Source organism: Lissotriton helveticus, chromosome 5_1 (assembly GCF_964261635.1).
Source record: "Lissotriton helveticus chromosome 5_1, aLisHel1.1, whole genome shotgun sequence".
Taxonomy (NCBI): domain Eukaryota; kingdom Metazoa; phylum Chordata; class Amphibia; order Caudata; family Salamandridae; genus Lissotriton; species Lissotriton helveticus.
Genome location: NC_136065.1, coordinates 594516160 through 594541599, shown reverse-complemented (window position 1 = coordinate 594541599; position 25440 = coordinate 594516160). Strand labels below are relative to the sequence as shown.

The 25440-nt window shown below is 45.2% G+C and overlaps 1 protein-coding gene across 2 annotated transcripts in view; it reads right to left on the bottom strand.

Annotated features, from left to right (window-relative positions):
- Positions 1–3095: 3095 nt before the first annotated feature.
- PLAC9 (placenta associated 9) overlaps positions 3096–25440 on the bottom strand; it is a 192014-nt gene continuing 169669 nt past the window's right edge. For both annotated transcript variants that reach the window (XM_078641020.1, XM_078641021.1), the window contains exon 4: positions 3096–3673. In XM_078641020.1, coding sequence (XP_078497146.1) covers positions 3663–3673 — 11 coding nt within the window. In that variant the 3' untranslated portion in view covers positions 3096–3662. The remainder of the gene's footprint in view (positions 3674–25440) is intronic.

Sequence of the window (25440 nt, the reverse complement as noted above, 5' to 3'; positions counted from 1 at the left end):
GACTGCCTACAGGAAATGCCCTTCACAGACTTCCTTCTTTTAGATCCCTGTGATCAAAGATTTTTTGGAAGGCTTGAAGAAAGTGTTCCCTCCTGTCAGGCTTCCTTCGCCTTCATGGGAATTGAATGTGGTGCTGTCCAGATTGAAGAAGGAGCCTTTTGAACCTATCCATAAGGCTTCGTTGCAGCACCTGTCCTGCAAGGCGGCGTTCCTTGTGGCCATTACATCGGCCCGCAGGGTGAGTAAAATTCAGGCGTTGTGTTGCCATGAACCTTATACTGTATTTCATGCTGCTAAGGTTGTTATGCGTACTCACCCTAAATTTCTTCCTAAAGTTATATCTGACTTTCATCTTAACCAGACCATAACTTTACCTACATTTTTTTTCAGAATCCTTCCTCTCCAGCGGAAAGGTTCCTGCATTCCCTGGATGTCAGGAGGGTGTTGAAATTTTATCTGGATAAAACCAAGGATATTCGTAGGTCAGACCAATTGTTTATCAATTATGGATCAGTCAGGACAGGTCTTGCTACCTCTAAACAGTCCATTTCTAGGTGGATTGTGTCCTGTATACCGTTGTGTTACCTACAAGCTGGTAAGACCTTAGGGGGTAAACCTAAGGCTCATTCCACCAGGGGCAAAGCTGCTACGACTGCTTTGCTCCGTAATGTTCCAATTGCAGAAATCTGCAAGGCGGCCACTTGGAAGTCGGTCCATACCTTTGCTAAGCATTACAGCCTGGACACTGATGCCAGGGCAGACGCTCAGGTTGGGCAGGCTTCGCGGCGAAATCTGTTCGCACAGTAGTGGTGTTATTTCTCTTTTCTCCACCGCCGTTTTGGTGTGGGGATGGGCTTGCCATTCTATTCACTAGATTATGACTATACACAGAGATCCCCCACTACAGAAGGAGTAGTTTCTGTCCTGTAACTCCAGTTCTGTAGTAAGGGTATCTCTGTTATAGTCATAAGCGCCCGCCCGCCTCCCCGGTGGAGAGATATTCATGTAAGGAATGCTACAGGTCTGGCGTGTTACGCCTTCAAAAAGAACTGAAAGTAAAAGGGACCTGCAATGCATTCTGGGATACTGTGAAGTTCTGGAAAGTTCTCTTAAAGGCACAGTATCCTGTTCTGAGCCACATAATGGCAGCCTATGGGGCTTGTCTGTCCCTGTCCTCCTCTCTATCATTCCAGAGGGATTTTGCTGTAAAAGCAAGGGAAATCTGGACAGGCTTTGCTGTTTGTGGATTTTTGGTGGAATTTCTAGTTGAAGTTCTGGACAGTGTAGCCTGTGGATATAGGCTGCGTTATCTGTCTTTAATTCTCTCTTAGTGTCTGTGCAGTTCTGCATTTTTTGACACCTTAAGAGATTATTTTTGATTGCTCCGGGGTCCACGCACATGGGCGGGACTATTCACTAGATTATGACTATAACAGAGATACCCCTACTACAGAACTGGAGTTACAGGACAGAAACTACTCCTTATCAAGCCATGCGAGACAGCCTTGCATGGCTTGATCAATTATGGAATGCAGCGCAAATTGCAGTGTGTTGCATTACTCTGCCTTGGGAAGGTGTTTCATGGGTGGAGCGTTTGTTCCCACTAATTAACCCATGCGTTTTGGTGCCTTCCCAGATTTACCATTACTGGTAGACCTGGGATTGCCTCAAAATGCCACGCCTCACCAGGTGAACTAGAAGAAATGTTTTTCTCCCCGTTACTTCCTTTTTCTATGTGTGCTGTCTTTTGCAGCACACATAGAATGATGAAAATGCCTCAGAGGGTTGTTTTTGTGCTAGAAGGTGTCCCTTCCAGCACAAAAACCAACACTGCTTGCAACACAGGCACCCTTGCACCAGGTCCCAAGTGTGCTTGCGTTGGTGCTAGGCAGTACATTGTGTGCCATGGCAGGGAAAAGACAGGAATGCGCAATACAAAGTTAAGTATTGTGCATTCCTGCCCTTTCCCTATCAGGCAGCCCATCCAGGTGACTTGCTGTGCGATTTAATAAAAAAAAAATATATATATATATATATATATATCTCCCCGAGTGTTGCTTGAACAATAGAGAGGGCAGTTTTTGCTGCATAGGGTACCTAGAAAAAGGTTATTGTTTCTGCCCTTGATTGGCTGCATCAGCCATGACAGGTGTTCACAAAACTCCCTTGGTCAAGCAACACAGGTATATAAATTCTGATCAACGTCATTTGGTGTATGTTTTAGGAAAATGAGTGGGCTATTTCTTGAAAAAAAAAGTCACTGAAGGTAATACTCTTTATTTTGTGGGATTAAATAAATTGCCTTTGCGTTACTATTAATGGCTGCAGTGGTCTTTCTGTTAAATGCTATCAAGTTGTGCCTGTCTCCAAAACCTCCCTTCCACGGCTGGCATTTGTAAGCAAGAAGTTATTTAATAGTTTGCTCAGCACTGAAAGTTTACATTTCTGTCATCGGTCTTGAGTTCGTTTGCACGCTATCCCATGATTGCAGATCCTGGGCTTGTGTATCCTCTTTGTTTTGGTCTTGTCATATGATCTCCACCGTAATTAACTTCTGGAGGTAGCAGAGGCATTCTGAAGACATCCTACAAGCTCTTGCAGTGCACCAGATTGAATGAACGAATGTTGGTGAGGCACAGGGCTCCTGCTAAGTTTGCTGAGATTCGACACAAGAAGTCTGAGACGCTACAGATCTCTCGGTAGCCTCTGCAAATCATTCCTGTTTATGGATTGTATTCATGTTTATAGAGTAGATTGTTTGATTGCACACCGTATTGCATGGCTCCTGCCTGTATCGCACACCACTGAGCCAGACATGTGGTGTTGCTTCTGATATTACTCTGTAAAGCAGTTCAGATACCCCTCTTACGCTTCACCCAGGTAGTGCAGTGAGCATCTCAAGACCAATCTATTCGGTCTGCAAGCAGTGTTTGAAGGTTGTCTTACCCTAATGGGTTCCTCATTTGAAGTGTAGGCAGGGTGATAGTGTCACTGAGTGCACACAGTAAGATTAGAATAATATTCTCAAAACCATAGATAAATGAATGGGAACATTTATGATATACTGAACACATGGAATAACACCCCCAACAACATTCACAATAAACCCTTTACTGACTATTTTCTATAAAATGTGCGCTGTAACAGTTTGTAAATCTGAACTTTGGAGTGAGTGAGTGTCAACCATTAGGGCAAATGTTGAGTCGCTCCACCAACGTAGACAGTTGTTCTTCTTGCTGATGGTTGAGAAACAAATCGGCCAATCTCAGAACAAAGCCTCTGGTTCTGATAATTCTGTCCTGATTTACGTGGATTGCTGCAAGCAGGAGCGCCATGAAGACACACATTTGGAATGGAAAATACTGGCAATCAGCTGGGTACAAGAAGAGCTATCCATGTGAAAGCGATACTGCAACAGTACTGGAGACCAAACTGGCGCTTCTCTGATTTAGGAAAACTATTAATGTCAAAATGCCAACATCTGCTGTATGTTTTTCTTTTATTTCGTTAAAAGCCGGCAGATTCCGAAAAGTTTTCAATACTAAAGATTATTTGTATGAAAAATAAAAGGTGCAGTAATATAATGGTCCACAATACAACTTTATAAAATGACGAGTCTGCATTGCGCTGTCTCTTCTGGCTAACCACAGTCACCATTTGGTTCATCTGGAATCTGTGAAAGAAACACAAGCTTTTTAAAATTCTACATACAATAATGACTAAATATTGCTATTTCTAGGTTTTATAAAAACCATACTTGGTCCACGTGGGCATTGGATCATTGCACAAAAGTTTCTTTTTAAAATTCTACATACAATAATGACTAAATATTGCTATTTCTAGGTTTTATAAAAACCATACTTGGTCCACGTGGGCATTGGATCATTGCACAAAAGTTTCTTTTTAAAATTCTACATACAATAATGACTAAATATTGCTATTTCTAGGTTTTATAAAAACCATACTTGGTCCACGTGGGCATTGGATCATTGCACAAAAGTTTCTTTTTAAAATTCTAATACAATAATGACTAAATATTGCTATTTCTAGGATTTATAAAAACCATACTTGGTCCACGTGGGCATTGGATCATTGCACAAAAGTTTCTTTTAATTAAAATTAGAGCAGCTATTTACTTGCACTTTCCAAATTTTAGACCTGGCAATTCTTTTTTTTTTTTTAATCAAATCCTGCACAGAGCGAAAATCCAATCTTGGGCAGAGTCTTGAATACTTTTCTCTGTTCTAACAGGGATGGTTTGCAAATGGTTTTGAATTTTTTTTTTTTAAACCCTTTTAATTTGAATATATCCAAATTTAGTATTAAATTTGCTGGTAGTGAAATCTGGAGATCTGGATATAATCAGAAAATGATAGATGCGAGTATTAGCCAGTTTAAACAGATTTTATTGGGGTTTATACATTAACAATCAGCTGTCATACTATCTGGCAGTTTGAAAGATCCATCAGGATCCTACCCCCAGATTCATCATGGTCATGTTTTGTGAGGCCTTAATAGCGATTATTAAGGAATCGCCATTAACGATTAAGTGACCGTCCTGACTTCGTCAGACGCGGTCGCTCCCACGCTCCCTGGCTCCTGACTCCGGGTGGTATCGTTATTCAATTATTCGTCAGCCTTTTAAAATTGTGCATTTGTAAGACGGCACTGCGCTCATAGCGCTGCTGGTGGTATCGTTATTGAATTAATCGTCAGCCTTTTTAAACTGTGCATTTGCAAGACGGCACTGCGCTCATAGCGCTGCTGGTCATTTAAATATCTGCATTGGTGTGCCATTTATACAGCGCGACGAAAGCGGCACTGCGCCCTATCTCTGCCCACTAGCGCCGCCTGTGTAAAGCGCTCTGATCATATTCTCGGTGGCCCCTGCCTCACTCGACTTTCCACCGCCTCCATTTTAATTTATTTGTTGTTGTGTCCCAGAGCCCTTCCTCCCCGACCCGCTCCCGCCTCCCTGCTGCCCCTCCCACGCTCCACCCCCTCCACTCTCCATTTAGGACAGATGTCCCAACGCGCTGCGTCCACGCGCTGCGGCCGTGCCGAAGGTGCGCCAAAGGTAAGCCCGTCTGCACCTGGACCGCGCCCAGCGCCCGTCCCCCTGCTCTATGCCGCTCCCAACCCCCCAGAGTAACTTATGATGCCGCCACTCTCCTCGCCCTCAACTCCGGACGCACCCCACTTTGCGGCGCAGCAACCCCAGGACGTACCCACGGCCCATTCTCCTGCCTCTCCTGTAAGTTCAACTGCTTCAGGACCCTCACCAAACACACTTCCTCCACACTCAGCTCCGAACCCAACGACTTGAAATGCATCCTACTAAACACCCGCTCGGTCCACAGACATGCAACCGAACTCTGGGACCTAATCGACACTGCGTCACCTGACATCGCCTTCCTTACTGAAACATGGATGAATGCATCTTCTGCCCCCGACATCGCCATAGCCATACCGGACAATTACAAGATCATTCGAAAAGACCGCACCAATAAAAAAACTGGAGGAGGCATCGCCATCGTCCATAGAAACACCATCAAAATTACAACCAGCTCTGACGACAATCTTGCAACCGCCGAACACCTCCACTTTCAGATCCACACCGACCCCAGGACCACACTTAGAGGAACCCTCATTTACAGGCCCCCAGGCACCCGATCTCAATTCAGCGACGACATCACTGACTTCGTCAGCCCGCACGCCCTCGCCTCAGAGAACTACATTCTTCTAGGAGACCTCAACTACCACCTTGACAACATTCTCGACAACAACACCACCACCCTTCTGGACAACCTGTCCAATCTCGGACTCAAACAACTTGTTGACACCCCCACTCACACAGCCGGACACACGCTCGACCCCATCTTCACCTCCAGCAAGCACATCTCCTTCGATCACACTACAGCTCTCCACTGGACGGATCACAGCTGTGTTCACTTCAGTTACAAAACAACCCTGACCCACAACCGTCCACAACCCATTCCCCGAAGAAAATGGAACAAAATCACCACTGACCAACTCCTCACATCACTCAGCCAAAATTCTCCCACCCTAACAACGGACCCAGACCAAGCGGCCACCAACCTCGGGCAATGGATTACCCACAGTGCAGACGAACTAGCACCCCTGAAAAAGCACCAGTTGAAATCATCCAGCAAAAATGCTCCCTGGTTCAACGATGACCTTAAAAAATCCAAGAAGACATGCCGCACCCTGGAGAAGAATTGGAGAAAAGAACCAACCTCAGACAACATGACCTCCCTCAAGACAGCCACCCGCAAACACCACCAACTGATTCGATCCGCCAAGAAATCAGCATTTAAGGACCGTCTCGACAACAATTCTCATAACAGCAAGGAACTCTTCAATATCGTCAAAGAATTCACCAACCCTCCCGCAGCATCCAACGACATCACTAACTCCCAAGACCTCTGCGATGCATTATCCTCCTTCTTCTACAACAAAATTGCCGACATCCACAACAGCTTCAAGAATACTCCCAATGAACAACTCACCCCACCCCTTCAGATCCCACCCTTCCAACTAACTACCTTAACTCCTGGAACCCAGTCACCATTGAAGACACCATTTGCCTCATGAACTCTATCCACTCTGGCTCACCTTCTGACCCCTGTCCCCACTACATCTTCAACAAAGCTGACTCCATCATCGCCCCCCAACTCCGCGACGTCATCAACTGCTCCTTCAACTCCGCCACCTTTCCAGAAATATGGAAACACGCCGAACTCAGCGCCCTTCTGAAAAAACCAACAGCAGACCCCTCAGAACTGAAAAACTACCGACCCATTTCCCTCCTCCCTTTCCCGGCCAAAGTCATCGAGAAAGCCGTCAATAGCCAACTCGCAGCCTTCCTTGAATCCAACAACTCCCTGGATCCCTCACAGAACGGCTTTTGAGCCAAACACAGCACCGAAACCGCCCTCATTGCGGCGACCGACGACATCCGAGCACTCCTGGACAACGGTGAAACAGTGGCCCTCATTCTACTCGACCTCTCCGCCGCCTTCGACACTGTCTGTCATAACACCCTCATACAACGCCTCAACAACATCGGAATTCAAGGTAAAGCCTTGGACTGGATCATCTCGTTCCTAGCCGGGAGAACCCAGAGAGTCCGACTCCCCCCTTTCTACTCAGAGCCCACCGAAGTCATCTGCGGCGTACCTCAAGGCTCCTCACTCAGTCCCACCCTCTTCAACGTCTACATGAGTCCCCTCGCCTCCATCGCACGTCAACACAACCTCAACATCATCTCCTACGCCGACGACACCCAGCTAATCCTTTCCCTCACCAAAGACCCCAACACCGCCAAAAACAACCTTCACGAAGGTATGAAAGAAGTAGCCGAATGGATGAAACAGAGCCGCTTAAAACTCAACTCAGACAAAACGGAGGTGCTCATCCTGGGATCCTCCCCCTCAGCTTGGGACGACTCCTGGTGGCCTTCCGCTTTGGGATCAGCGCCCACACCCACAGACCATGCACGTAACCTTGGCTTCATTCTAGACTCCTCTCTCACAATGTCCAGACAAGTCAACGCCGTATCGTCGTCCTGCTTCAACGTCCTTCGCATTCTCAAAAAGATCTTCCGCTGGATCCCCCTCGAAACAAGAAAAACTGTCACCCATGCGCTGGTCACGAGTCGACTGGACTATGGCAACACACTCTACGCCGGAATTACAACAAAATTACAGAAAAAGCTCCAGCGCATCCAAAACGCATCAGCGAGACTCATATTAGACATCCCGCGCCAAGAGCACATCACCGGTCACTTAAAAAACCTCCACTGGCTTCCCCTCAACAAAAGAATTACTTTCCGCCTTCTTACCCACACACACAAGGCCCTTTATAATCTAGGACCCGAGTGCCTCAACACCCGACTGTCCTTCTACTATCCCACCTGCCAACTAAGATCATCCAATCAAGCCCTCGCCGCAGTCCCGCGCATCCGAAAAACCACCATGGGTGGCAGATCCTTCTCCTTCCTGGCAGCCAAGACCTGGAACTCACTCCCCACCCACCTCCGCCTTAATCAGAATCACATCTCCTTCAGAAAAGAACTGAAAACATGGCTATTCGACAAACAATGAACCCCTCCCTCTAACGCCTTGAGACCCTCTGGGTGAGTAGTGCGCTTTATAAATGCCTGAACTTGAACGACTCACAAAACGGGATTCATGTAAAAATCGCAATATTTTTAGCGATTTCTACTGCTTCCTTATTTGCGATTCGCTAATTGCTAATCGCAAATAAGGAATAGCTTTCCCATTCATTCCTATGGGCCTTGAATGGGGAGTCATTCCTTATTAGCAATTAGCGAATCGCAAATAAGGAAGCGATTTCAAGTGTGCCAGGGTGTCCAAAGGACACCCTGTAGCACCCCATAAATGGTAATGTACACTGGTGCTGGGCACACACATGTCCAAAGGACGTGTGTGGTACATACAACTTAGAAAAATGCACTAAAGTGTATTTTTCTAAGTTTTCGCTATTTACCACGTAGTTGGACTTCGCGGTAAATAGCGGCCCCAGATTGCGAATTCGCAATTTTAAAATGGTTCATGAATTCCATTTAAGGAATCTCAATTAGAGATTCCTTAAATGCAATTATTCGCAATATAGAGATTTCTAGAATTGCGATTTTTGCATTTGGGTGGCGCTTTGCGAGCCGATTTTAGTATGATGAATCTGGCTGAAACTTGGGAGTCTCCAGACAGTAAACAATGTACCCGCCCTTCCATCTCTTCCCATAGGCCGCCCTGGTATTATTTCTATTGTCTGTGAAGCAGTTAAAGATAGTAATATGTTGTATACCCATGTAAACATGGAGGTATTGTTAACATGCATTTCTCATAATGAAGGTTGCAGTTACCCTGTAGATTCCTTTATCTTACAAACTTTCTTGGAAGTCAAGTTTTAGGACTGGGGAAACAGTAGATGTTCCCCAGCTCTGATGGACAGAATATCTGGATTTAATTAAAGACACACATACTAATAATAGTGCAATCTCCTTTATTGCCGCAACTCTTAGCAGCCCCTTTAAAAAACTTAGAAAACTAACAAAAGAGTTCTAATACTATAAAAGGCTAAAACCTCCAGCCATCTTCCTTCTAGCTTACTGCAGCATATCATAAAACATATAATATATACATTCTCAGATGTCATGAGCATATATCAAAGTCTGTGAATAACCAAGTCAATATTTCAGATCCTAGAGAAAAATTCAATATTACGAATATTCCAAATAAAACCAACATCATTCATTGATGCTGATGTCTCCATCTGTTTTCTTTATTGCTGCCCACGACCTACAAGGTAAATACAACAAAATTAGCCTCTGTCTTTAATAAAATCCAAATATTTTGTCCATCAAAGCTGGGTAAAATCTACATTTTATGGACAGACCGGAGGCTAATATTTTTGCAAGTTTAAAGGTTCTTTAAGCACCCTCAGTATAAAAGCTTTTGAAGCAGACAGAGCTCAATGCTAGTTAACATCCACACCTGAACTTCTCATCAACCCATTCACCCACCTAGTTAGAGATGATACAGCTTTATGTGGTTGCCTAAATGAAAAAAAATCATCTGATTCACAGCTACAGAGCTTAACTGTACTGTTCTCCTTTCATACACTGACAACATACCACACACTGATTCTCATGTTCATCAAACCATAGATAAAATATTGACACTGAATTCGTTTTTGCCCTTTTATTGAAATTAAAGCACAATCCCTCTGATGATAAATGCTGTTTGAAACATCAAGGGCCTGAACATCGTATACCCGCCTAAACGAAAGTAGACTTAATAATATTGTTAACATCTGTGATATCCCTTCCAAACTCAGACCATCATTACCACGTAATCCCTCTAGATAATTCAGTACTTTAGTAACATCTAAAACTAAATTCTACCTAGAAAGTGGCAGTATTAAAATCCTTATAATTCTTATTAATCTCTTTACCAAAACAACCTGCCCCACTGTCATGCCATTAATCAAAATATAAACCAAAGGAAATGATGGACGGAGCGTTGACAATACAAGCACTCACCCCCAGTCAACTGATCTGGGTTTAATCCATCACCATTCTTTAGCCCACTCTGACACCCCAGTTCAGACATGGCCATATGCAAATCAGTCTGACCCTGTGCCTCATGGGAACAGTCCAGCCCGAACTGCCAATCCATGCCTTCCCTGGACCGGAAACAAGCTACCGAGACCGGTTTCTGGCATTTCAGCCTTCTTCAGCCCGGCTTGCTTGAATCCAGTGGCAAAGTGAGCAAGGGACTCGCGTCTGAGCATACCCTGCCAACTTATGGCGAACAAAGAAAAACTAAAGGAAATGATGGACGGAGTGTTGACAATACAAACACTCACCCCCAGTCAACTGATCTGGGTTTAATCCATCACCATTCTTTAGCCCACTCTGCCACCCCAGTTCAGACACGGCCATATGCAAATCAGTCTGACCCTGTGCCTCATGGGAACAGTCCAGCCCGAACTGCCAAGCCATGCCTTCCCTGGACCAGAAACAAGCTACCGAGGACCGTTTTCTGGCATTTCAGCCTTCTTCAGCCCGGCTTGCTTGAATCCAGTGGCAAAGTGAGCAAGGGACTCACGTCTGAGCATACCCTGCCAACTTATGGCGAACAAAGAAAAACCAAAGGAAATGATGGATGGAGTGTTGACAATACAAGCACTCACCTCCAGTCAACTGATCTGGGTTTAATCCATCACCATTCTTTAGCCTACTCTGCCACCCCAGTTGAGACATGGACATATGCAAATCAGCCCGGCTTGCTTGAATCCAGTGAGCAAGGGACTGGGGTGGCAGAGTGGGCTAAAGAACGGTGATTGATTAAACCCAGATCTGTTGACTGGGTGTGAGTGTTTGATTGGTTCAGATGCTCCGTCCATCGCCACCCCCTTTTGTACCACTTTGTTTGCCATAAGTTGGCGGGTTATGCTCAGACGTGAGTCCCTTGCTCACTTTGCCACTGGATTCAAGCAAGCCGGGCTGAAGACGGCCGAAATGCCAGAAACCGGTCCTCGGAAGCTTGTTTCTGGTCCAGGGAAGGCATGGCTTGGCAGTTCGGACTGGACTGTTCCCATGAGGCACTGGGTCGGACTGATTTGCATATGGCCATGTCTGAACTGGGGTGCCAGAGTGGGCTACATAACGGTGATGGATTAAACCCAGATCTGTTGACTGGGTGTGAGTGTTTGATTGGTTCAGAAGCTCCGTCCATCGCCACCCCTTTTTGTACCACTTTGTTCGCCATAAGTTGGCATGGTATGCTCAGACATGAGTCCCTTGCTCACTTTGCCTCTGGATTCAATCAAGCCGGGCTGAAGATGGCTGTAATGCCAGAACCCGGTCCTCGGAAGCTTGTTTCCCGTCGGGGGAAGACATGGCTTGGCAGTTCGGACTGGACTGTTCCCATGAGGCACAGGGTCAGACTGATTTGCATATAGCCATGTCTGAACTGGGGTGGCAGAGTGGGCTAAAGAATGGTGATGGATTAAACCCTGATCTTTTGACTGGGTGTGAGTGTTTGATTGGTTCAGATGCTCCGTCCATCACCACCCCCTTTTGTACCGCTTTTGGCCGCCATAAGTGTGGCAGGGTATGCTCAGACGTGAGTCCTTTGCTCACTTTGCCACTGGATTCAAGCAAGCCGGGCTGAAGACGGCTGTAATGCCAGAAACCGGTCCTCGGAAGCTTGTTTCCGGTCCAGGGAAGACATGGCTTGGCAGTTCGGGCTGGACTGTTCGCATGAGGCACAGGGTCAGACTGATTTGCATATAGCCATGTCTGAACTGGGGTGGCAAAGTGGGCTAAAGAACGGTGATGGATTAAACCCTAATCTTTTGACTGGGTGTGAGTGTTTGATTGGTTCAGATGCTCCGTCCATCTGTGGTAAATAAATAAATAATACCTCTATTTTTGACTGGATATAACAATAACAGATAGCTCAATAAATAAGAGTCAAGATTCGAGGTAGTAGGAGTTTGCAGGTTTAATACAGCATAAAGGACAGGAACAGGACAACCTGCACGGGCAAGATCTGGGATGGCTAGCCAACAGGGGGGCCCCGACAGCTGTCGGGCAGGAGCTGGAATGAGCGCGCTAAAGGGATAACTTTTTTTAATAACAGTGAACAAGTATATATAGTTAAAACAATTGCATTACAGTACATACAGTAGGCGTAACAGTGGGTGGGGCCTGTAACAGTCGCGAAAGATAAGGGTGAAAGTAGGTGTAACAAGAGGCGTGAACATAGACATGTGATGTAGACGTAACAGAATATGTCATAAATGGGGCGGAAACATGGAGGGGGCTACCTAAGGAGCCGGGACCTCTAACCTAGTGGTGCGCGCAAACCGACAATGACGTGTTACTAGGAGAAGCTGGGGGCTATGACTTCTGCGCTAGAAGGAGAGACGAAAGTCTGGAGAGTCAGAGCGACATGTACCTAAACACTATCTAGTATCTGATGTTTAGAGAACATGTTGATAGCCTTTACCCTGATAACTTTTGGATTCTAACAGACACTAAGACTGGTGCATGCATTATTCTACATGTAGTGTGTGTTGAGGAATATTAAATGACCATAAATACAGTATTTCTTTTACATGGAGATGTAAAGGCTAGACCATGACGGAAACTATTGATGCGATTCAGTAGCTTAGGAATGCAGAGAAGGAGGGCTGGACTGATAACTAGAATCATAACATACTCTTGGCAGACTGGCAGGCAGAGCCAGGCCGAGCCGGGCACTGTGAGGCAGGAAGTAAGTGAAGGGTCAGGGATACAGGTGGGGGCTGTATCGCTCCTCAGCGAGGGTTCAGGAGACAGGAGCTGAATCTGAGTCCGGGCCCTTTTGAGGCCTAGAAAACAGGGACTTTACAATAAAATAACGTGCACACTGAGAAACGTGGCAACGTAGCTTTACATAGGCCTAATACTCGTAGCTTTCACGAGAACTGGAAACTGGCATACTAGAGATGGACACAACTGTAATTGCATCTTTAATCGATCATGGGGAATACATATGCATATTAATCATGCACATACAACATAAGATGGGGAACACGTAGGGACACAGAACATGGCAAAATTTACTTTTCCACATTCCCTCCTTGTCACTACGTTTCCATCAGGAAACATCAATATTCATGATACCATCTATCATTTCATACAGTATCATTTGCTCGTCTCGAATTTTCTTGGAACGGGATCTAGGACGGGACTTGGGACTAGGAATACAAGAGGTAGCACAAATGCCGCAAATCGCAGGGCCACATTGTATACAGAGGCAGCAACTGAATATGATCGCTACTGCAATACCTAGAAATGACAATACTTTCCATCCCCAGGCAGAAATTATACTCCAAAACCAACCGGACCATGTCCAGGTGCCTGGATTCTGGTGTAACTGATGGGCAATTTTATGAAGTCTGGTTATAGCTGAATAAACAGACGGCGCGTTATTTGGAATGAAAATGCAGCAACTAGATCCGATGACTCTACATGCTCCTCCTCTATCGGCCAGTATGACGTCAAGAACGAGACGGTTTTGGAGCACGACAAATCTCATAGCAGATTGCTCTTCGGTTAAGTTACCTAGAGCAGAGGCAGTCTCATTCACTACTGCTTCAAGGGTTCTGGTCAATCTACGTATTAACTTACTATTCTGGATAGGTCCTATAAAGAAGAAGAAACCTCTATTGAAATCTGTATACTGTTCTAGAGCAGTTTCAGTTTGATCGACAATCGGGGACTCGATCTCCCTTCTATGTCTAATGTGTACTAGATGTGTGTTTCTATGATAATCAGATGGGGCTAGAAAAACTGGTGGCAGTAGGAAGGCAATGTAACAGGTTCCCTCCCAATCGAGGGGCAGACGAACATATGCGGTCTGACCACAAACAAAATAAGAATGACGTGAAGCTTTGAAAATAGATTTCCCACTGTCACTATACTTGATAATAGTAGTACAATCACTATGTCCTACATGTACGGAACCATTATTTCTGACACATAATTCGCCTTTGACTGGTAATACTGAAATAGCAGGTAGGTCTGGAGTAGGATCAGACTGAACATTCAGGACCATGAAATTCGAAGAATAATTACCCAAATTATAAACTTCATTTTCTAGATCTAACCCTGTTCTGTGGGGAAGACCTTGCTTGTCTGGAAAACATGTACTGTTCAGAAGGGACATATCATTTGAAGATGACGTTAACATGGACCAGGCTCCACATGAACCGTTATGTGAAAATGGATAAGGAAAGAGTGGCAGAACTCCCTTCGGTGTCTGAAAAGGGGGGAGTCGACCACACACCCAACAATTAGTGGCATTGCTGGTCTGGTGTGAATAATGTAACATACGGATGAATGAATTGTTGCGCATAGCAAGACGATAGGATAGTTCGTGAGGAGGCAGATCACTAAACGTGTGCTCTACTGTAGCATTAGAATACTTATTTACATGAGAAATTGGAAAACATAAATGAAATGCATAGCCCGTGCAGGTAACCATTAAGCTTAAAAACAATATAAAACTTAGAAAAACGATACATCGGATTGAGTTTTGACTAACTCTCTCACTATGGGGGTCTATTTCATACATGTCAGATACCTGTCTAACCGTTTCACCTAGGGGAGGACTTAGACAATTAAACTGGCTGACTTATTTTACTAGACCGGAGCTTACTTTTATACTCCTGCTGCGGAGTTTTCTCTAACAGGGAGGGCTTGATATCAATGTCATTTGCGGGACAGTCCTTAAGAATAGTTTCTTGGCAGTCTTTAAAATCTTGACAATCCTTGGAAAAGTTCTTGGAAACAATTTTTAGTCCGTGAAATTTCTTGACGTGTGACAGGTGCACCCACCCCTTCCTGCCTTCCAACTTGACGGCAGTACGGGTGGTCAGGAGGACTAACTTCGGCTCCTTCCAGCGAGGCTCCAGCGGACTCGAACGATCAAAATTCCGGACGAGAACCAAGCTTCCTGGAACAATTTCATGCGGTTTCACCTCGGTGTTGTCTGGAAATGCGGCGGCAACCTGTGAACGACAAGAGTGTAGGGCAGACATCAAGGAAGCTAGGTAATCTGTCAGCATATTACTGGAAACATCTGTAATACTTCGGGGTCTGGGTGTACCCCACACGTTCGGGGGGCGGCCGAATACGACCTCATAAGGAGACAGACCTGATCTGGAATGTGCGACCATGCGCATATAGAACAGAGCGACTGGCAAGGCAACTAACCAGTCTACACCTTTTTCTTGACAGATTTTGGCAATGCGGATTTTCAAGGTTTAATTATGTCTCTCTACGAGACCGGCTGCTTCTGGATGGCGTACACAATGGAACTTCCACTGGTACCCTAGTAAAAGGGAAACGTGCTTCATGAGTTCAGATGAGAATGGCTGGCCGTTATCAGAATACACGACCCTAGGGAGTCCATAACGGGGGAAGAATTCACGAACCAGCTGCTTGGCAGTGGTCGCGGCTGTGTAATCTGGGACTGGATATGCTTCTGTCCACCTGGACAAAGCGCATACAACTACAAGGACATACTTGAAACCTCGACATCGCTCCATCTGAATATAATCCATCTGGAGGACTTCAAAAGGGTGGTCAGGGGGCTGGAATCCACCTTGTTCCACCGGGACACTTTTACCTGGATTGAATTGACAACATATCATACAAGTACGGACTTTCTGCTTGGCTGCAGTTCGTAAATGCTTGTTAAACCAAATGTTCTGGATACTGTCTAACATGGCTTTTTCTCCTAAGTGTGCTGGACTATGTGCGGTATTGATAATGACTTGAACCATTGAGTCGGGGAGAAACCATGTGGCTTTTCCCTTCGTCACCCATCCCTGATCTGTCTGGACCCCTCCTTGTTCGGACCATTTCTTGATTTCTTCGGGAGTAGCATGTAACTGGATATCTATGACATCTTGAGTAGGGTCCTTAACTGTCATACAAGTAGTCTGTTCTAGAGTGGATGTCGGTGTCTTGCTAACTGGTATGTCTGGTGTCTGTGCTGTAAGCTTGGCTGTTCGATCTGCTAGATCATTACCTTGAGAAATAATATCAGTAACTTTCGTATGTGCTTTGCATTTCATGATAGCGATAGATGTCGGTAAATGTATTGCATCTAACAGAGCTTGAATAAGGAAACCATGCTGAATCTTGGTTCCATGAGAAGTCATGAAACCTCTCTCCTGCCAGAGCACTCCGAAGTCGTGTACAACTCCGAATGCGTAGCGTGAATCTGTGTAAATATTAACTTTCAGGTTCTTGGCGTGTATGCAGGCTTGAGTCAGAGCAACTAGCTCTGCTGCTTGAGCAGACAGGGTGTCAATACGGTGTGTTTCAATGACTTCAGTGTCAGTAGTCACTGCATACGCGGCTACTAGGTCTCCTGTACTTGTTCTCATACATGAACCATCCACATAAAGTGTCAGGTCGGGGTCTGGTAATGGAATATCTGTCAGATCTTGTCTTGGTTTAGTCATAGTGTTAACAACTTCCACACAGTCATGTGTGGCAGGATTTGAAGTAACTGACGGTAACAGTGTAGCAGGATTTAGAACGTTGCAGCGTCTGATTTCTATGTGTGGCTGGAACAGTGTCAGTTCATAACCTGTCAAACGTGCAATTGTCAAGTGCTGGGTCTGTGTTCGATTTAAAAGAACTTCCACGGAGTGTGGAACTTGTACTGTCAGGGAGTGTCCTAATACTATGGAATCACTTTGTCTGATAGCTAGTGCTGTGGCTGCAACTGACTTAAGGCACGCAGGCAGAGCCTGGGCTACTGGATCTAGTGTGCTCGAAAAATAAGCACAGGGCTTGTATTGTCCGGCTTGATCTTGTGTGAGAACAGATAATGCAGTACCATCACGTTCTGTGACAAAAAGTGTAAAAGGCTTATTGTAGTTCGGTGTAGCTAGAACGGGTGCTTGGCATAAGGCTTTCTTTAATTCATTGAAACTAAGTGTATGTTCAGATGTCCAAGGGAGGACAGTCGATACGGCTGCCTCCTGTGTCGTTAACTGTATCAGTGGTTTGGCTAGAAATGCATACTGAGGAATCCATTGTCTGCAGTAAGAAGTGAGGCCGATAAAAGCACGTACCTCCTTCTGTGTCTTGGGCTGAGGAAGACTCGCTATTAACTGGATACGATCGGGTGTCAACTGCCTACCCCACTTGGACAGTAAGTGGCCTAAGTAGATCACTTGCTGGACACAGAATTGAAGCTTCGAAGGGGACACCTTGTGCCCCATCTCGGCTAGGAAATACAGGACTGTAAGTGATGCTCGCTCGCAAGCACGTTCAGAACGGGCTGTGATCAGTAGATCATCGACATACTGGAGCAGGGCAGTGTCAGTTGGCATGTGAATGTTGTCTAGTTGTCTCTTAAGTGCTTGACTGTAAATGCTAGGACTTTCTGTGAAACCTTGAGGAGCTCGTGTGAATTTATAGCTCCTTCCATTTAAACAAAAACCGAAAAGGTACTGGCTGTCTGGATGAATTGGAACACTGAAAAATGCGTTTTTGAGGTCTATGACTGTGAAAAATGTAGCCTCAGAATCAATGGCTGTCAATAGAGATGAGATATCTGGAACAACTGGGTACTGGGGAATGATACATTTATTAAGTTCTCGAAGATCAATCACTAATCGATATACTGGGGGTGCATTTGGATCAGTACGTTTCATGACTGGAATGATAGGAGAATTACATACATTGGAGTCAGTTTCTACAACCACTCCTTGAGCAATGAGCTCGTCAATAATTTTGGATAAGGCTGCTACAGCCTCAGGTGGCAATCTGTACTGTCTGATTCGTGGCAAGACTATACCTTGCTTGAGAGTCACACGATGGGGTGTGATTTGCATGAAGCCAACATCAGTTGGACCTTGCGCCCATAGATGCTGCGGAACATTAGACAATCTCGGATCAAAATCTCGTAAAACATAGTGACCCTTGAAGTCACGTAAAAACAAACGTATCCCCTCTGGGGAACAGCAAATAACTGCACCTAATTCTTTCAATGTTTTAATACCTAACAAATTTTCTGGACATGACTTCGTAAGCAGTAGATCAGTAGTTCGGGACAATGGACCTACTTCTAGAGTAACTGGCTTTGATATCTCGTTTACAATAGGCTTTCCTGAAAATCCAAGGGAAACATTTCTAGAGCCTGAGAGCGGAGCCCCTGGAACCTCGTCGTGACTAATGGTAGTCCTACTTGCCCCTGTATCAATCAGAAACTTTCTGTCTTTCCCTAATACTTGACTATGAACATAGGGACCTTCTTGATCTACAGGAATCTCGATGAGAGGCAAGCCTACCTCCCTCTCTAGGCTGTTTCATGAATACGCTTGATACTCTGGATACTCGGACTGTGCATACTGGTACATCTGCTGTGTAACATGCTGTGTTGCAGCAATAGGCTGCGGTGCTGGAACTGTCTGTTGTGCATTCTGTGGCTGAGAAGTCTGTGAAACTTGTTCTTGTCTAGGCGGACGTGGTCTTTCTTTAGTTTTACCAGTAGCTATATTGTGTTTCAGAACTGCACACTCGTTTATAAAATGACCTGGCTGTTTACAATAATTGCATGTCCCTTTAACGGGAGCTGCAGGATGACTGGCTTGATTCGGACCCCTCTTCTGACTGTCTTGAGGAACAGATTGTGCAACTAGTACTTTCATTTTCGTGTCTTTCATACGTCTTCTCTCGTGTTCTTGCTCTTCTCTGATTCTATTCTGGTGATACTGGAGCATCTGGAGCATTTGGGACGGGGTACTAGCTTGCCAGGTACTTTCGACTTTCAAAACTCGATTCTTAACTTGTGGACTTGAATTCTCGACTAATTTAGTAACAAAAAGATGAGGGTATGACTCGCTACTCGTCTTCAAACCACTGTTTATTATAAAACACTTCTCAAATCTGGAATAAAAATCACTAGTGTCTTCGTCTTGTTTCTGTTTACAGGCTGAGATTGCATCCCAGTCTTCCTTTTTAGTGGCTAATAATCTAGGCAAAACTTGTATTAATAGTTCTGGTAATTCTTTACATTTGTCTCCAAGACCGGTACCTGGTACTCGTATCTTATCTTCAGCTTCTAGAGCTGTCCAATCGATCTTTTTCTCTCCCACCTCCCAATCTTTTTCCTTGAGTTTTTCGTATACCCCTGCGGGCAACAGGACTTTTAGCATTTTAATAATATCTGGATACGTGTATTCTCCCATACGGAGCATGTCTTTTAATTCTCGGTGGAACCCTGCTGGATCTTTGTCGTGACAGGGAATTAATTTCTTCATCTCTAAGAGTTCCATCTTGGTAACTGGGGTGTAAACAAATACTCGTTGCATTTCACCATCTGGTGTCCTAACTGGGTGTACTTCTCGTAACGGATGCTGTCTATCTATGTAAAACGGTTTACTTTCTGGAGGTGAGACATGAACAAAATGCGGATTTAGGAACGTTCTATATTTGTGGCGCTGTTCTAGAATGACACTAATTAAATCGGTACCTAAACCTTTCCATCTATACTGGAGTAGCTCGTTCAGGATATCATGTAACGGACCTGGATCAGAATGTTGACCCTCATACAGCGTAATGAGGTGCTGGATCATATACATACCCACCAGTCGCTGCTCGGCTGGGGGCAGTTTCAGAAACATTTGTGCCACTATTTCGTCTGGAAAAGTGGTAGAATCAGTAATCCATCGGACTGCTGATCGGGCTAGTTCTTGTTCATGCATAGTACCTAATTCACTATAACCGATTCGTGATTTCAGAATTTGATCGGTAGCTTGAAATACTTGTTCTAGAGAACCTTGTTCCGGTGCTGGAAGATGAAAGACTTTCTTGTGTTCTAGGCGTAAATGTCGGTCTGGAATTCTAGATTTACCCACATACGCTATTCTGGCGGGATTCTCGTCGTCTACCTCTTCAGTAGAAGAGTCATTTTCTTTCTCGCTTACTTGTGCTTCTTTGCGTTGTTCGTGTAACCTTATTATTTCTTTACGTATTTTCTTGTACATATTCTCTATACTATTGAGTGTCTTGTGCTTACCCTCGGCTATATTATCACTCCACTTTGTCAGAATTTTCATTTGGGTCGGATCTTTAGTCGGGGAATCTTGTTCCCTAATTAAACAATTGATCAGAAACTTTAATAACATAAACTGGATCTCAGATTTCCTGAGAGACATGACTTCAGCAATACTTTCTGGATCTTGTCCTGTACGAATGAAACGATACATTCTGTCTAGATCTTCTTTCATATTCGGTAGGGTGACCAAATACTCGGACACCTGCCTTATACGTACGGAATATATAACCATACTATCCTCGCCTGGGACTGGATCATAACAGCATTCAGTAAGAAGTCGCCTGATTTCTGCAATAGTCTTATATTTGGGCGTACGCTGTAACGCACGTTCATGTAACTCGACTGCTCCTAAACGTCTACTTGACGGCGGGGTACCAGGAGGACCTCCTCCCGCGGCCCCTATACTGGAATCGTCGACTGATACTCTTCGTGCTGGCAGAGTGACTGATGTGGCGGGAATTTGTACTACGGGCTGGACCGGGGGTACCGTAACAGGTGTTGTAACAGGTGCCCCGGTGACTGGAGGATCATGAATTACATTATTTACAGGAGCTGGCAGAACAGGATTTGCATATTCTGGGACTGTGTCGTCCAAATAGGACGAGATAAAAATATCAGCTGCGGTCGGTTTGTGACGCAGATTGGTCGGAACTAAAGGTGGCGGAAAATTACTGGATGCTTCCGGGGTTGCTTTTGGCAAGCCCTTGGCAAGAAGAGGATACATACCCTTAATGAGGGCATTCCTCTGTCTGTCTGACTGTTCGGTTTTAACTCGTTCACCTATTTCGATTAGTTCCCTTTCTTGGGCTCTTTCTGAGGATTCTCTACTTAATTCTGACTTTCTGATTTCTTTTTCGGTTCTTTTATGAGATTCTTTGCGCCATAACTCGATGGCATCTTTCTGTGACTGTCTGGCTTTCTTTTTCCATAATACTTCTTCTACTCGCATGATGCACTCGGCATCCCATGTACCCGATACGGGCCATCTGTACTTTTCTTCTAACTGTTTGGTGTACTCCACCCATAAATCTAGATATAATATGGCACTTATGCCATGCTTTTGATACATAAAATGACCTGGACTGTCCCTAGGCGGGACAGGAACTGCTTCTTCTAACAGACCTTTTCTAGTTTTTAACTGACGTAACTTGGAAAACAAAGGCATGACTGAACTGTAGTCTAGACACAATACAATACACAATGAACACGATAATTACACCACTTTCATACCACGACATTGAAATACATGAATGACATTTAGAATAACAGTTCGGACAAAACACTACCTGGAATACTGAAAACAGAATACATGAATTTCTCGAGAACAGAACGGACTAGAACAGAAACTAGATGCACTGCTAAAACAGTACGAAACTTACCGGTCTCATAAAGAGACACGTCAGGACCCGCATCCACCTAAGTGGACACTTCGTGTTGGATCTGTGTACCCAAACCCACGGACCAGAGACAATGCAATTGACCCTGTCTAGATACTACCCCAGCAACGGTACTCACCGGGCAGCAAGAACGGAAGGCCTCGGACTGGACTGGACTGCTACGACGCCGGACAGACTAACTTCGGACTTCTGTTACGGGTGGGCCTCCGGATACCTCGGACCTTGGACTCTCGGCTTGGGCTCTGGTCGGGACTCGCCGCGTTCCTCCACCGCCTCGTCTGGATGCTGGACCGCAACCTCCGTCTCCTCCGTGGGCCTGAGGGATACTTGAAGCAGAAATATCTGCACGTGCACGGTATGGTTCCGTCACGGCTGCAGAGGATCAGGGGGCTTGCGTGGCTTCACCGGCGCGTGGGGAAAGGGCAAGTCCCTATTCGGGCGCCATTATGTGGTAAATAAATAAATAATACCTCTATTTTTGACTGGATATAACAATAACAGATAGCTCAATAAATAAGAGTCAAGATTCGAGGTAGTAGGAGTTTGCAGGTTTAATACAGCATAAAGGACAGGAACAGGACAACCTGCACGGGCAAGATCTGGGATGGCTAGCCAACAGGGGGACCCCGACAGCTGTCGGGCAGGAGCTGGAATGAGCGCGCTAAAGGGATAACTTTTTTTTAATAACAGTGCACAAGTATATATAGTTAAAACAATTGCATTACAGTACATACAGTAGGCGTAACAGTGGGTGGGGCCTGTAACAGTCGCGAAAGATAAGGGTGAAAGTAGGTGTAACAAGAGGCGTGAACATAGACATGTGATGTAGACGTAACAGAATATGTCATAAATGGGGCGGAAACATGGAGGGGGCTACCTAAGGAGCCGGGACCTCTAACCTAGTGGTGCGCGCAAACCGACAATGACGTGTTACTAGGAGAAGCTGGGGGCTATGACTTCTGCGCTAGAAGGAGAGACGAAAGTCTGGAGAGTCAGAGCGACATGTACCTAAACACTATCTAGTATCTGATGTTTAGAGAACATGTTGATAGAATCCAAAAGTTATCAGGGTAAAGGCTAACAGACACTAAGACTGGTGCATGCATTATTCTACATGTAGTGTGTGTTGAGGAATATTAAATGACCATAAATACAGTATTTCTTTTACATGGAGATGTAAAGGCTAGACCATGATGGAAACTATTGATGCGATTCAGTAGCTTAGGAATGCAGAGAAGGAGGGCTGGACTGATAACTAGAATCATAACATACTCTTGGCAGACTGGCAGGCAGAGCCAGGCCGAGCCGGGCACTGTGAGGCAGGAAGTAAGTGAAGGGTCAGGGATACAGGTGGGGGCTGTATCGCTCCTCAGCGAGGGTTCAGGAGACGAATCTGAGTCCGGGCCCTTTTGAGGCCTAGAAAACAGGGACTTTACAATAAAATAACGTGCACACTGAGAAACGTGGCAACGTAGCTTTACATAGGCCTAATACTCGTAGCTTTCACGAGAACTGGAAACTGGCATACTAGAGATGGACACAACTGTAATTGCGTCTTTAATCGATCATGGGGAATACATATGCATATTAATCATGCACATACAACATAAGATGGGGAACACGTAGGGACACAGAACATGGCAAAATTTACTTTTCCACACATCACCACCCCCTTTTGTACCTCTTTTCTTTGCAGAGACATTGGCGTAATTCCTTTTAATCCTCCTAAGATAGGCCATCACATGTGAAAAGAGCCAGAAATGAACATTACCCAAATTAATTTGACCTCCGATGTATATTTGAATCAACAGGATGTATTATATAATGCTCTATCAACCATAGTTACCTTAGGCTTATCTAGCAGAGTGGTTTCAGAGCTTCCACAGGATCCCTGGTCCTCAGTTTCTTTAAAGGAAGAGGACCCTAGCAAGTGGTCCTGGTTGACACACCTTAAATTCGAACTATTTTTCTACTTATACAAACCAGCAAGCATCTTTAACACAAGAATAAACTTTGTTTCCTGGAATATGGATAAACAAGAACTGGTCTGTCTCTAGCAATTGGGAGCTGATATCTGCATTCAGGAGACTTGGTGTTTAAAAGATATCTTTTTTTATAACTATTATAATTTTAATTGCCCCCGCCACTCAACGGAATCGGCACTTCTGATGGCTGTGGAGTCCCTACGGCAGGGGGTGGATGAGGGACATACTATGGGCCTTATCCTATTGGACCTGAGTGCGGCATTCGACACTATAGTGCACTCCACCTTGCTACAGTGTCTGAATAATGGAGGTATATCTGGAGCCGCACTCCAATGGATCCAATCCTTCCTGACTGGGAGAAGTTTCCAGATCCGTCAAGGTGACCACTATTCTAGAGACATGGGATTGGGTCAGGGCGTTCCTCAGGGATCGTCCCTGAGCCCAACCCTTTTCAATCTGTATGTCTCCCCAGTGGCTCCGATTGCTGCGGGACATGGATTTCAAATTGTATCCTATGCCGACGACACGCAGCTGGTTGTCTCCCTCTCGCGTGCACCCGGCCTTGCCATGGACAGCTTCAGGGCCTGCATGCAAGATCTTGCAACCTGGATGTCCACAAATTGCCTGAAATTAAATGGCAACAAGACCGAGGTGCTCGTGGTGGGAGGGAATCCTTCTGTCTGGTCGTCGGCATGGTGGCCATCATGCCTAGGTGAGGCCCCAACACCTCGGCAAGAAGTCAGAAATCTTGGGGTCTGGCTTGACGTTGACCTGTCTTTCGGACCCCAGATAGATAGGGTGACGGGCATTTGCTTCAGCGTTTTAAAAAACCTGCGGAAGGTCCTAGCTCTCCTTCCTACGGCCGCCCGCAGAACGCTGGTGCACGCCCTGGTCACTTCACGCCTGGACTTTGGCAACCTACTCTATCTGGGAGCTACCTGTAAGGCAATAAATCGACTACAGGTGCTACAGAATGCTGCAGCTCGCCTCATACTAAAACTACCTAAACGATCGGACTCAAAAGCTGCCCTTCAGTCCCTCCATTGGTTACCAATAAGGAGCAGAGTTGAATTCATAGCCCTCTGCACCTGCCACCGTATCCTTGCTAATAAGGCACCAGCACCACTCCAGAACCTAGTCACCAGGTATGTTCCATCTCGCGCTCTGCGCTCCTCGCAGGGAGGCCTACTTAAGGTCCCGAGGGTGAAAAGAGCTCGCATGGGAGGAAGATCCTTTCGCTACCTGGGGGCTAAGAGCTGGAATGCTCTACCTCTTAATCTACGTCTGGATCCCTCTGAATCTAGTTTTCGGAGGAAATTGAAAACACATCTCTTTTCAAAATAGCTGGGATCCTTCCCCTTCTGCTTCTCCTGAGTGCTTCAGTTAGCGCGGGGACACGCTTTTAGCGTAACCATGCGCTCTACAAATTTCCCTTAATAATTTCCCTTAATAACTGAAATCTTCCAAGAGGGGTCATGCAAGTGGGGGATTTCTACATTGCAGAATACTAATTTAATTGGATCTTTTCACTGTTTCAGTTGTGCCTCTAATTTAGCACAATGAATCCAGTTGTGCAGGAATGGGCCATCTGATTTGTCCAGTTAGACCCTTCTGATAGCTAATCTATAGATCTCTCCAGGCATAAAGAATAATACTTTGTCAAGATCATTGTTCTGCTTTATGGTCCAGATTGCTGCAGCAGAGGAATGCCCCTTAGTAACAATAGGAGATTTAAATGCGATGGTCTAAACCACGTGGAAGAGGTTTTCTGATCTAGAAATAGAAGACGCATGTAATATCCCAGGAACTACTTTTACATGTAAATCTAAAGTTAATGTCCCTGGAAAACTATTATTGTATTATTTAAGAGAAGTA